Genomic DNA, 13,477 nt, shown 5'->3' with positions numbered 1-13,477 from the left:
ACCTTTATGATAAAACTGAAAGGATGACTCCATAAGGAATATATAAATGTATTTCATAAGTTTGAGACAATATAAGTGGTTCATATGGTAGACAGGTAACTTGTAACTTTTCATATAGAAAGTATCCTCTTACCAATATGAAAAGATAACATCAGCTTAATAAAGCTATCTCTTTAAATGACTAGGAATTGATTTTTAAATCAAAGAAATTATGTAGAAATCTCAACATGTTCAGTAATTCCTTGGTATCCATAGGGGAGACTATTTCTAGGAAGTCCCAGAAAATACAAAAACATTGGTGCTTAGGTATCCTACGTAAAACGATGCAGTATTTATACACAACCTACTCACAACTGCATGTCTGGATTACTCAGTCTAACACAGGTTAAAGCCTGTGTGTGATGTTATTAGATTGTTTAGGAAACAATGATAAGGAAAAGTCTATATACACTTCACACAGACACTATTTCATTTCCAAATAGTTTGGATCTATTTTTGGGTGAGTCTGCAGAGGTAAAATTCATGAATATTGAGGTCTGATTATATTCTCAAAATTGTCCTAAATTATGCTTGTATATTACTTTATGAGCTAGCAAATGCGGACTATTATTTTCTATCCTTGCTGATCCCTTTGGTTTCAAATACCACCATTTGCATATATATGTATATGCACACACACATACACATATAGCTTACCTACTGAAAATGACCAATGATCTCACCTATAAGTTACAAGAACACAACTTTCCAACTTTCCATTTTTTTGCCACTTATATTACTGTTTAACAAATTTTGCATCAAAGAGTTTATTCTTTTTTTTTTTTTAAACAAAACTATCCTCTTTTTTCTTTAATTTGTAAGGTACATTAGTGATAGTTAATCACCAGGTTGTTCTCTATTTAGGCTTAATTCTCTTTGCATTCCTTTCAACACAATTATCTCTAACTTCATTTAATGGTTACTGACCATTTAAGAACTCAATAGTAACTCTGTCTCAAAAAGCCAAAAAAAAAAAAGCCCCCAAAACAAAAACCAAACAAAACCCCAAAATACTCAACAGTGCATTGTCTATTTTTAATAATATAACTTTTCTATTTTAAAAACTGTTCATAATACTTTTTCCTTTTACATTAATAGGTGGCTAATGATGTTTTTTTTTTTTTTTTTTTGGTTTTTCGAGACAAGGTCTCTCTGTGTAGCTTTGCGCCTTTCCTGGAACTCACTTGGTAGTCCAGGCTGGCCTCGAACTCACAGAGATCCGCCTGGCTCTGCCTCCCGAGTGCTGGGATTAAAGGCGTGCGCCACCACCGCCCGGCCGGCTAATGATGTTTTAATAAATAGCTTGAACTATGCAATTATCTATATTAGTCAAAGGGAAATGCTAAATTCCACAGTAAACTTACATTAGATAAGTCTGTGATTCTTGACTTTAGTTTGAGGTCACCGTCTTTCTTGGAGTAATCTGCAGTGCCAATATGCACATAATTTCGAATTGCTGCTGATAACAACCCATCATTCCATTCCATGGTATTAATGTCCAGCTGTCCGTATAATTCACCAAGAGTGACACATTTGGGATTCAAAACACACACTTCTACCTTCCCTTTTTTTCCTATAAACTGGGAGCGGGATGAGAAATCCAGTGTTGTTTTCAAGGAATTAGTTACCACACAATTACTTCATTTCGTGCACTGTTGTTGCCAATGGGTTTCAGGAGAAATCTTTTACATCAAACAAAACATTTTATAAAGGTAGTAATTAACAAGAAACAGTAAAAGTTGACTTGTTTAAAGAAGGCATACTATAAGAACCATTAAAACAATCTAAATAACACAAGTAGCTTCTTCAGGAAAAGACATGTCCCCGTGCCCCAGTGCAGAAAACATTCAGCAAGTGCCCTCAACTCCTGATCCATTGCAACAGTTCCCTAACAATCATCTAAGTTCCAACCACCAAAAATACAAAGTTTTGGGGAATAGAAACTTACAAATATGATAAAGAATTTCTAGAAAAAGATATCTAGAAAAAATAAAGAATTATTAGAGGTAAATGTAACATCCTATCGAAAAAATTAAATGCATTTCAAGTAAAATAAAGGATAAAAACTATAGTTAACACAGTCTTGGAGGGGTAATCAACTGAATAACAAGAAAAATCACATAAATATTGGAAAAGAGGTATAATTAATTTTATTTGAAGACTATTGAATTAATACTCAGGAATGAATTAGAACTTAAATTAATCCAGCAAAATAGCTAAATACAAAATATACAAGCCAACCATTCTATTTTACATTCCTCATCACCAGTTTGATATCTAAATTTCAAAATTCTCACTTACTACAATAATTTACTACAAAACTTCTAGCAGTAAATCTACTAAGTAGTTGGAATATAAATGTAGAAAGGATAGATCTGTGTACTGAAGTGTAAGCTGTGCACAAACAGGAACTGTTTTATGGAGTAGAATGCTCACCTTTGAATCGGATTGCATCTCTTTAACTGATAAAATGGCGGCGGCGACAGGAAGGATTACTAACGCTTTCTCTAGAATCCTCCTGACCGTTGTTTTTCCTCCGCCTGTCGGGCCCACCAGCATCACACCAATACAAGCCTGAAACGAAATTCAGATTAGTGTGCTGAGGAACGCTCGCTCCTCTACAAACACATTTCTGCATGTACCCACCCCCTCTTCCTACATATGACTGTTCAACCCGCACGAATCTGGCCCTCTGTGGAAGTGAGGAGAGATATCCTAACCAGAGAACATCTTTAATTCTTGGTGATCACTTTCTTTTGCTCCCCGCTTCCCGTCCTCCGTGTAGCTTTCTGAACTACAGGGCTCTGTAACACAGTGATTGTTCTCTTGCTTTTTTTTTTTTAAATCTTTCCATGCTGGACTTCCCTCGTTTATTCTTGTTGCTCTCTCCTCTTCACGGTTCCTTTTAGTCTCACCAGGTTGGCTTTAAGCATGACCCAGGCTCTAAATGGCTATCTAATGTATCTATTTTCTCAGTGCCTCATTTTACTAAGCATTTCCATCCCCATGTCTCATAAGCTTCACTCAGCCTTTCCAAACTTGATGCTTTTTTTTATGTACCAATTGCTCAGAGTAGAATATTGATCTTTTTCCATTCATCTCTTACAATTTTCTTGATTCTAGGTCTGGTATTTGGGGAAAGGGCTCCCATGATGTAATTAGTGGCCCCATAAGGAGAGCAAAGGGCAGGGGGAGTAGTTTGTGATAAGGCGCTTGCCTAGAATCCTCAGTTCAATCCTCAGTATGACACAAACACAGAAAAAAAGAGGAAAAAAAAACCAAATTGCTCTTATGTGCACACCCCAGTGCTCACTGCCCATCTCTACAGTCATTCACAGGTCAGATGAGTGACATCTGCTGATGCATAGTGAAACCAAGACGTTGGACCAACCATCCATAGTAGGTATTCCAAACACAAGAAGTAAGTTTGTTAGAATGAAGTGAAAACTGGCACTGGGGACTGCCCACTTCATCAGTCCTCACCTGGAACTTGACATAGTTCACATTTAAGAAAGATTACAACTGTAAAAACCAATCAAACAAACCTCCCCCCAAAACAAAAGACTCCACTTTCCAAGCGAACAAACCTTGTTCCCCTTTATATCTTTATTTCTTATGTAAAAACCAGGCCCAGGAATGATCTTGTCTCCTTCCTAAAAACAACCCAGTTTTCCTTGAGAGTGGCATTCAGACTGGCATCAGCTCACTGACTTGCACTAGCCCTCCCTTATGGGGTAATGTAAAAATCTGTGTATGCCTGGATTAATGCTTCAAATATGAAGTGGAGGGGCCAATACAGACATTCAGAGGGATCCCACCTGGAGCTCTAAGGTAGCCTCAGGTGGGCTACAGTGTTTATGTAGCTGTTTGGTCCTAGAACATTAGGTGGTTATTCACAGCTGGTACTAGAGCTTAGGGTGGTCTTGCTCTGCTGTTCAGTGATCTGATGATGGAAGCCTTAAGTCCTATAGGAGTGTGGTAGTTTGAATGTAACTGGCCCCATAAACTCAGTGAGTCACACTGTTAGGAGGTGTGGCTTTGTTGGAGTAGTTATGGTCTTGTTGGAGGAAATGTGTCACTGTGGAGGCAGGTTTTGACATATCTATATATCTATATATCTATATCTATATCTATATCTATATCTATATCTATATCTATATATATCTGCTCAAGCCACACCCAGTGTCCCAGTTCACTTCCTGTTACCTATGGATCAAGATGTAGGACTCTCAGCATCTTCTCCAGCACCATTTCTGCCTGCACGCCACCATGTCTCACCATGATGATAATGGACTAAATGTCTGAAACTGTAAACTACTCCCATGAAATGTTTTCCTTTATAAGAGTTGCTGTGGGCCAGGCGGTGGTGGTGCACACTTTTAATCCCAGCACTCGGGAGGTAGAGGCAGGTGGATCTCTGTGAGTTTGAGGCCAGCCTGGTCTACAGAACAAGTTCCAGGACAGTCAGGACTGTTATAGAGAAAAACCTTGTCTGGGAAAATGGGAAAAAAAAAGAGCTGCTGTGGTTGTGGTCATGGCCATCCCAGTAGGAGCATGGAGACAGTGGTGCTGAGTGTGACTTGATGAACTGAGGCTGGCCTCAGAATCAGCGATCCACCAGCCTTTTTGCTTCTGGGCTTCTAGGATTAAAAGTGTGTTCTACCACATGCTCTAAAAGCTCTAAGCTTTTCTTTAATTTCTTTTTACAAATTGGAAATTTGGGTGGGTGGGATCTTGCCCTGGGGTCACCATTCCCTTAATCCCATTTCTTAGTCTGTTGATTTCCTTGAACATAGGATTTAGCTCCAATCTACTTCATGGTGCTCCCTTTTTCCTCAAATTGTACATTTTGTAATTTACCCTGCTCAACGTGCTCCTTTTCAGTATAAATCCTCATTAGAGTTACCACTAGTAACCACACAACAGAGTCTATACTAGGTTGTATTTGTTTTGAGATTTCCTCTGCCAACAGAATTAATCCAAAACTCTTCCCATTAGCCTCAGGCAAACTTTCGAACAAGAGGAAAAGCAGCCACATTCTTCATCAAAATATCAAAGAACAATCTCTAGGCAATATACTAAAATTCTTCTCCTCTGAAACTTCTTGATCCAGGCCCCCACAACAGTTCATCAAATCACACTCAGCACCACTGTCTTCCATGCTCCTACTGGTATGGCCTATTAAGCAGTGCTTAAAGCATTCAACTGCTTTTCTAATCTATAGTTCCAAGGTCCATATTTCTTCAAAAGTGAATATAATTGGCCCCTATTAGCTCATAGGGAGTGGCACTATTAGAAGGTATGGCTTTGTTGGAGTAGGTGTGGCCTTTTTGGAAGTAGTGTGTCACTGTGGGGGCAGGCTTTGAGGTCTCCTATGCTCAAGCTTCTCTCAGTTTGACACTCAGATCACTTCCTGTTGCCTGCAGGATCAAGATGTAGTTCCATTTCCCCTCTCAGCTTCTTCTCTAGCACCATGTCCCGCCATGATGATAATGGACTCAACCTCTGAAACTATAAGCCACCCAATTAAATGTTTTCCTTTATAAGAGTTGCCATGGTCACAGGGTCTCTTCACAGCAGTAGAAACCCTAACTAAAACAATGAGGTAAAACAAATGTATTTAGGTTATAGGTCCTATCAGCAAGATTAATTAGTTGTTAATATAGCATTGTACTCTTAGAGACATTCACCAGAAGCTAAGACAATGTATAAATGAGAGGTGGATGCTCTTGGGAGACTTTCTTTGTGGGTCATTGATATTCCTACATGCTGTTGGAGCAGAGGCATTGGCAGCTTATGTTTTCAGAAATGTAAGACAGATTTTGGGTGTGAGAATGCTGGGGATTGACTGTGGGGTCTCATGCATGCTAAATATGCACTCTACCACTGAGCTACACCCCATCAAGCACAAATTTGGTACCCAGAATGTATATTTAAAAAGTCTCCTTCAGAAACAAAGGTTGGGTATTTTTGATGCCAGTATTCTTTAAAGACTAGGGCTGGGTGCACTAAATTCAAGGTTCTCATCACACATTGCCCAGCAGTTACCAATCCTTGTGTTGCTTTGACAATTACATCTTAGGAAGTGGTATAAATATGTTAGTCTGGCTACTGGTACTGTTGTAACAAATGGCTCTTCATCTCTGACCTAGGAATCTAGTTCCTCTGCCAAGATGAACATGGGACAGGTTAATTTCACTAACCACAGTGATATTTGAAACTGTGTGGTGTAGACACAGATGGAGAAAGAGACTCCAATAAACTGATAAGCCAATCTTACTTGATGTGCAAACTTGAAGTGCTGTATAAGTAGCAAGCCAGTGAGGAGAAGCCATGGAAAACTGACTATCCTTTTGGGAAAAATCTCTAGCTGACACCTTAAAAAAGAACTCCAGACAACTTAAAAATGGAAAATACAAATATTTAAAAAATTTGGGAAAATCCATAGAAAATGTCTTTACAAAGATAGCTGGAAAGATTTTGTTTTTAAAAAATAAGATACAAAATGCTCAAACCATAACGGAATAGAGCTTACTGTACTAAAATTGTCTTCAATGCAGCTTGAACATAGTAACACTTCTAAAAAGCTGAGACTTAGAGAATTTACTCATAATGCACACAACTACTAAAGAATTATGATGTAAAATACATTGTGAGAAACATATACATTTCTTAAGAAAAAGATAAACAACCAATGAAGAATAAGTCCATTGTATAATTTGGCAATCACATAAAACTCAAACAGCTAAAGTATTTAGAGACACGGAATCTTACAAAGAATCAGGGGGTACACATAATCTAGTGTTTGTGAAAATGCACAACATATATCCATAGCCAGGCAGAACAGGGAGTTTAAAGACGGCATAACAACAGGCTACAGGCTATTTCCGACTACCCTTGTAGGGCTCTGACAAGTATATATTAATGAATAAAAAGATCAACTCAATCTGTCAAATTAAGGGGCGATACAACAGCTAGGAAAACACTGGCCGTGCTGTTGTACTCCAAAGAGTACTGTGACCCCTCTCTATTGCCCTTACTGTGTTTGCGCAATTGAGCTCACTGACTGAAACTCAGGTAAAGAACCTGCTGACATGCCATTCTGTACTCACCTGAAGTTGATTGTACAGCTGTATGATCTGTTCTTTCTGAGGTGGCCAATGTTGAAAGCCTAATTGATCTGTTGCAAGAGCTATTGCTTTCTAAAAGGATATAAATATATTAAAATGCATTATAACTTGAATATCTATCTATCTATCTATCTATCTATCTATCTATCTATCTATCTATCTATCCATCCATCCATCCATCCATCCATCCATCTACCTATTTATTGCAGCCTTGGGGATAGAACCCAGGTCCTTGTACAAAGTAGCTTAATGATGTACCACTGTGCCACACCCCCAGCCCACACCCTTAAATTGTAATCCTTTAAAATCTCTTTGCTACTTACTAATTATTGTAGTTTATAAGAGTATTTCTTCATAACCAAAAAAAAAAAAAAAAGGAAAAAGAAGAAAAATAAGCTGGGCAGTGGTGGCACACGCCTTTGATCCCAGCACTTGGGAGGCAGAGGCAGGTGGATCTCTGTGAATTTGAGGCCAGCCTGGTCTCCAAAGCGAGTTCCAGGAAAGGCGCAAAGCTACAGAGAAACCCTGTCTTGAAAAAACAAAAAACAAAACAAAACAAAAAAAGAGTATTTCTTCATTTTTTTTTTTAGTTCACCAACTTCTGTCTTTGAGAATAATGAAAACCACTTTTTTTTTTCTCACCAGAAATGTGCAACACACAGAATATTTTATGTTCATAGACCTTTGGTAGCAAATTCATAAACCCTCCCCTCAGACTAAGAATCCTCACTTTTGGATTTATTAATATACAAAATCATATGCACAAAACAACAAAAATGGACTCAGCATGCTGTGTTTATACACCAGTGCATATATTTGTAACAATAATAATAAAAGAAAAAGCGGCCATCAATTTAAGAGGGAGTGAGGTGGGACCCAGGAGGGGCCAGAGGGAGGAAATGAAAGGGGAGAAGTGATGCACTTACATTTTAATTAAAAATATATCTTAAAAAGTAGTTACAAATACTCACTCACCCTACATTAAAATAAAATGTTAAAGGGCTTTATGTCTCTTTGCGATTCTAATCACCATTATATTAGTTTTCAATTTTGTAATGATTATTTTACAGTTTCAGTGAGAATGTTCTAAGATAATAAATAAAGCAGATAGGACTGTAAGCATGATGTACTTTCTTAAAATATCCAAAACAACAACAACAAATATCCTGGGGATCCATGTTTCCTTCTAAAGGAGGGTTTGTCTCTGTGTGGATACGATTAGTACTTCGTTTTATCTTGAATTTCTGATAGGTCTTTTAATAATAACCTGGAGCCAGATATTGGGGTAAATGCTGAAAGATCAGACAAAGGAACAAGCCACAGCCACCTCTTACCTCACTAATTCCATAAATCCTCTGACTGAAATCCTCTGAGTCCTGACCTGAAAGGCTCCAGCCAAAAAAGCCTCTAGCTGAAAGGGATGCTGAGAAGCCTTTAGTTCCTGTCTCCTCACCCCTTATATACCTTTCTCCGCCCAGCCATCACTTCCTGGGATTAAAGGTGTGTGCCACTACTGCCTGGCTCTGTTTTCTCTCCTAGACTGAGTCAATCTCATGTCATCCAGGGTGGCTTTGAACCCAGAGATCCAGACGGATCTCTGCCTCCCAGTGCTAGGATTAAAGGTGTGTGCCACCACTGCCTGGCCTCAGTGTTTAATCTAGTGGCTTGTTCTGTCCTCTGATCCTCTGGCATATTTTATTAGGGTACACGATATATCACCACACGTTGTCTCCCATCCACTCCCCACTCCTTTTATCCCTATAATGAGAAAGAACAAAGCAGACAAAGGAGACAGGGCCCGGGACCGCACAGTGGAGAAGAGGCAGTTTCCGGGGAGACCGAGAGAGGCACTGCTGAGTGTCTAAAGGAACCTCCCAGCAGAGCTGGATGAGACCCCCTGCCTAAGGCCCCAGCCTCAAGGAGTTGATATGTAGAGACTATGATGCCAATCTGGGTCCAGGAAAGAAGCCACAGAGGCATGGAACTCCACAAAGCAGTCATACACTCACAGTCATCAAGAGATGTCTGGACAGGTCCTCCCTCAGGCTACGCATCTTAACAGAGTTCTTATTTTGGACTGCTTTTGAATAAATCTATAATCTTCCTTTAAGCTATTCAGGACTATCGGTGATACTTCTTGGAGAGAGTTAAAAACAGAGTGGTGGGGGGAGAGGAAGGGAGAAGAAATCTTAGAAGTGGATAAAGAAAGAGGAGTTCAAAAGATAAAAAACAGACTTAAAGTCAAAAGCTAGAAAAGCAATCAAAAAGAGTAATCATGGGCAGTGGTGGCACACACCTTTAATCCCAGCACTCAGGAGGCAGAGGCAGGCAGATCTCTGTAAATTGAGGCCAGCCTGGTCTACAGAGTGAGTTACAGCCAAAGAAAACCTGTCTTAAAAAACCAAAGAGAGAGACAGACAGACAGAGATAGAGACACAGAGAGACACAGAGAGACACACAGAGAGTAATCATGTATGATAAAAGGTCAATTCAGCAAGGTGATACAAGAGGCATAAAGATATTTGTACCTAATAGTGCTGCTCCTAAAGCTGTAGGGTACATACTGATAGACTTCAAAGGGAGAGGTACACTCCAACACAGCAGCAGTAGAGCACTTAATATTCTACTTTCAGCATAAGTGAAATACCAGATGAAGTTAACAAAGAAATGTCGAGTTAAACCGTACCCTGGACCGAAGATTCCAGCAGACATTCATAGACTAGTTCATCCAACAGCTGCAAATGCATAGTCTCCTTAGCAGCACGTGGAAAACTCCATATACATCTTAGAGTTGCCCACAAAACCAAGCAAGCATTAACAAATTTAAAAAAAAACGAAATCACATCAAGTATCAATTTGACCACAACAGCATAAAAGTAGAAAGCAACAACAAGAGACACTTGGGATACTAAATGAATACAGGAAATGGAACAACATAGTCCAGAAAGACTCAGGGGCTGTGTCCATGCAAGTGCCACTGAGAAGGGGTGTGTAGGGGTGTGTGTGTGTGTGTGTGTGTGTGTGTGTGTGTGTGTGTGTGTGTATGTGAGTGTGTGCATGCGTGCGCATGCATATGCATGTGTACGTGTGAAGACAACCTTTAGGAGTCAGTTCTCTCCTTTCATCAGTAGGATCGGGGATCAAACTCAAGTTGTCAGACTTGATTCACTGGCTGAATCATTTCACTAGCCCAGAAATTATAAAATTTATTGAGACAAATGATAATGGCAATATAGTATGCAGAAAATTATGTAATTAGAGCAAAATTGAATGTAGAGAAGTTTATAAGAATCATCACCCACCACCAAAAACAAAGACTTCAGGCCTGGGGAGATGGCTCAGTGGTTATGAGCACTTACTGCTTTTGTAGAGGACCCGGGTTTGATTTCCAGCACCCACAAGGTGACTGACAACCATCTGTTAACTCTAGGTCCAGGGGCCTCTTACACCCTCCTCTGGCTTCTGCAGGCACCAGGCATGACATGGTGTGCACACATACACGTAGGCAAAAAATACTCAGACACAAAAAAAATTAAAGAAAAGATTTCAAATAAATAACCTAATATTGTACCTCAAGGAATGAATAGACAAACAAAAACAAGAGTGACCCGAATTCCAAGTTAGCAGTAAGAAAAATATTAAAGGAGTGCAAACGTAAGTAAAATAAAGATTAAAAATACAAATGATGAATGAAGGAAGCTTTAAACCAGTGTGAACACATGGGCACATGTATAATGATGGTGCACGTATTCGTGTATGCACATTCATGCCATAGGCAGAAGACAACTTTGGGGTCACCCTCAGAAATGCTGTCCACCTCTTTTGAGACAGGGTCTCTCACTGGCTGGAGCTCACTAAGCAGGCTATACTGACTAGCCAGTGAGTCCTGTCCCGTCTCCACTTCCCCAGGGGTGGGTTTTTAATGTGCACCCCACGCCCAGCTTTTTATGTGGCTTGCAAAGGTTCAAACCCAGCTCTTCAGGCTTATAAGGCAAGTGCTTTACCAACTGAGCCCTGGAGTTTTTATTTCTGTTTTTAAATATAAAGTGAAAAAAAAAATCTTTAACCAAAGAAATGAGAAAACTCATGTAAATAAAAATAGAGACTAAAAAAGAGACATTAGGATAGATACCACAACCATAAAAAGGATCTTTAGATAAAATTATGAACAATAATTGCATGCCAACAAGTAAAAAAAACAACAGAAGAAATAAACAGATTTCTGAACATATACAACTTACCAACACTGACTAAGGAAAAATTAGATGCCCGAGGAAACCCATAAAAATAAAGGATGAGATTGAATCAATAATAAAACGTTTCCCATTAAAGAAAAGCCCAGGACCAGATGGCTCCACAAACATTTAAAGATTAACACTAATTCTTTTCAAACTCTCTTTTAAACATATGAAGGGAGAGAACTCTTTCAAATTCATTGTTTGGGGCCAGCAATATTTTGATAAACAAACCACCACAACAAAGGAATAATAAAGATCAATATCCTTGAGGAATATGTTTGAAAAAATCCTGAGTTAAATATTAGTAAATGAAACCCAACAGCACATTCAAAAGATGTCTCACTGCGACCTGTTGAGATTCACTCCAGAGTGTAGGATGCTCTCCAGGGCAGAAAGCAGTGGATGTCTCCACACTAACAGAACAAGGGACCAAAGCCATACCATCACCTCCACAGACACAGAAAACACATTTGCTTGGAGAAAATTCTAGTCTTACAAACTTCCATTAGTAAAAAAGAAAACTAATTTTGAATTTCAAAAAAATCTTACTCAAAAAGATGGAAGCCCCAGGAGAAGACAGAAAAATATTTCGAACATGAAAAGAGATGGCAAGAAGTTTGGAAGCAGAGGCTGCTTAGTTAAGAAAGTAACATACATTAGACCAGACTGCTAGGTAGTCTAAGAAGGAAAGCCTGTATCAGGAAAATATGTAATGGGTTAATCTCAAAAGCATGAAATTGAAAGAATCAAAATAGCACTTTGTTCAATTCCATACTGATACAGTCCAAAATGTGAATGAAATGCAAGTGTTTGTCTAGCTGGACAAGGCTGTTCCAAGGAGAACCACAGAGATTAAAATTCACTTATTTTCAGACCATAATAGAACAGTTATGATCACACATCTACTCTGAATGGCTCTCAAGAGGAATTCTTGCGAGCCTTCCTGCATTATCTATGGTCATGTTTGCTACAATGCTTCATATGTGCTGTGTCAAGTTAATTACATATACTACTGATATATTAAAAGCAGATATAAAGCTGCTTATATTGTAGTTCCTGAAATAACTAAGAAAAAAAAAAACACCCCTCAAGTCAGGTCCAAGGCAAAGTAATTAATACATCTGAAAGTCTGGACAGCTAGGAGCTAGGAAGTGACAGGGGCAGAAAAAGCGGGGAACAGATGGAGGCAGGAAGGGCAGAATGTGCTGGAAGCATGACCTGGCCACAAGATGGAGGAAGCCAGTTTTTGCCAATAATAATTTTGATTTTGTTTGTAAGGTAATGGCAATTCAACACTGGCTTTGCTCATACTATCACACACATCTTAGGGAAGCAACTTGGGAAGCCCTGTGGTAACACCCTAAATGCAGTAAACACTTATGAACAAAACAGTTAAATTCTCCTAATAACGGGGAGTAATCACCATGCAATTACAGCGAAACCCAGTATCATCATTTAAGAAGGAGAACTCAGCACACAGCACCCCCACTTCCTGTTTGTTCTCTCCATTAGTGGCGGTGTGCTTAAAGCTCCTTCCCCTCCCCGGTAAAAATAAGTTGGCAATGCTTTTATCCCCTGGTCCTGACGTGAGGAGAGTATTTCAGAAGAGCCATTGTATTTACACCCACACCTACTCCACCTGCAAGTGACCTGGCGGTGCCTCCCATACGTGTAATACCTCCAAGGCAAGGTGATGCACTTTTGAAACTCTTACTCCAGGAAAAAAATCTTCTGTGATACTTTCAAAAGTTGGGACATCTTCAGGGAGAAACTTTGATAGACTAGCTTCCTGGACTGCCTCAATAATGACCAGAGACTCGTCTGCTTCAGAAAGCTTGTCACTGTAGAAGTTGAAGAAAACAAACCTGAGTCATTTCTGCAGAACCCTCATGGGTCCCTGGTCTGATAAATGAAAGGAGCTTTGGAAATTCCCCTAAGGAACACAAGGGAGGAAACTGCCCGTGTAGGCAGGAGACGCTCCATCTTCCCAGCCATGTGCTCTTTTCTTAATCCTCAGAATTGCTGAATACTTTTTAACATGGTAAAAGAATGAGTTCTCCCCCAATGGTA

The 13,477-nt window shown here is 39.3% G+C and overlaps 1 protein-coding gene across 1 annotated transcript in view; it reads right to left on the bottom strand.

Moving 5' to 3' along the window:
• Dnah14 (dynein axonemal heavy chain 14) overlaps positions 1–13,477 on the bottom strand; it is a 216,412-nt gene that overhangs the window by 114,904 nt on the left and 88,031 nt on the right. The window contains exons 34-37 of the mRNA XM_052736532.1: positions 13,086–13,248; positions 7,152–7,241; positions 2,476–2,613; positions 1,404–1,619 (exon numbers count right to left, since the gene is read on the bottom strand). Of these exons, the coding sequence (XP_052592492.1) occupies positions 1,404–1,619; positions 2,476–2,613; positions 7,152–7,241; positions 13,086–13,248 (607 nt within the window). The remainder of the gene's footprint in view (positions 1–1,403; positions 1,620–2,475; positions 2,614–7,151; positions 7,242–13,085; positions 13,249–13,477) is intronic.

Source organism: Peromyscus californicus, unplaced genomic scaffold, assembly GCF_007827085.1.
Source record: "Peromyscus californicus insignis strain IS unplaced genomic scaffold, ASM782708v3 Scaffold_14__1_contigs__length_90479793_seg_2, whole genome shotgun sequence".
In the NCBI taxonomy this organism is placed as follows: domain Eukaryota; kingdom Metazoa; phylum Chordata; class Mammalia; order Rodentia; family Cricetidae; genus Peromyscus; species Peromyscus californicus.
Note: the sequence above shows the minus strand (reverse complement) of the source record. Positions and strands in the feature narration are given on the sequence as shown.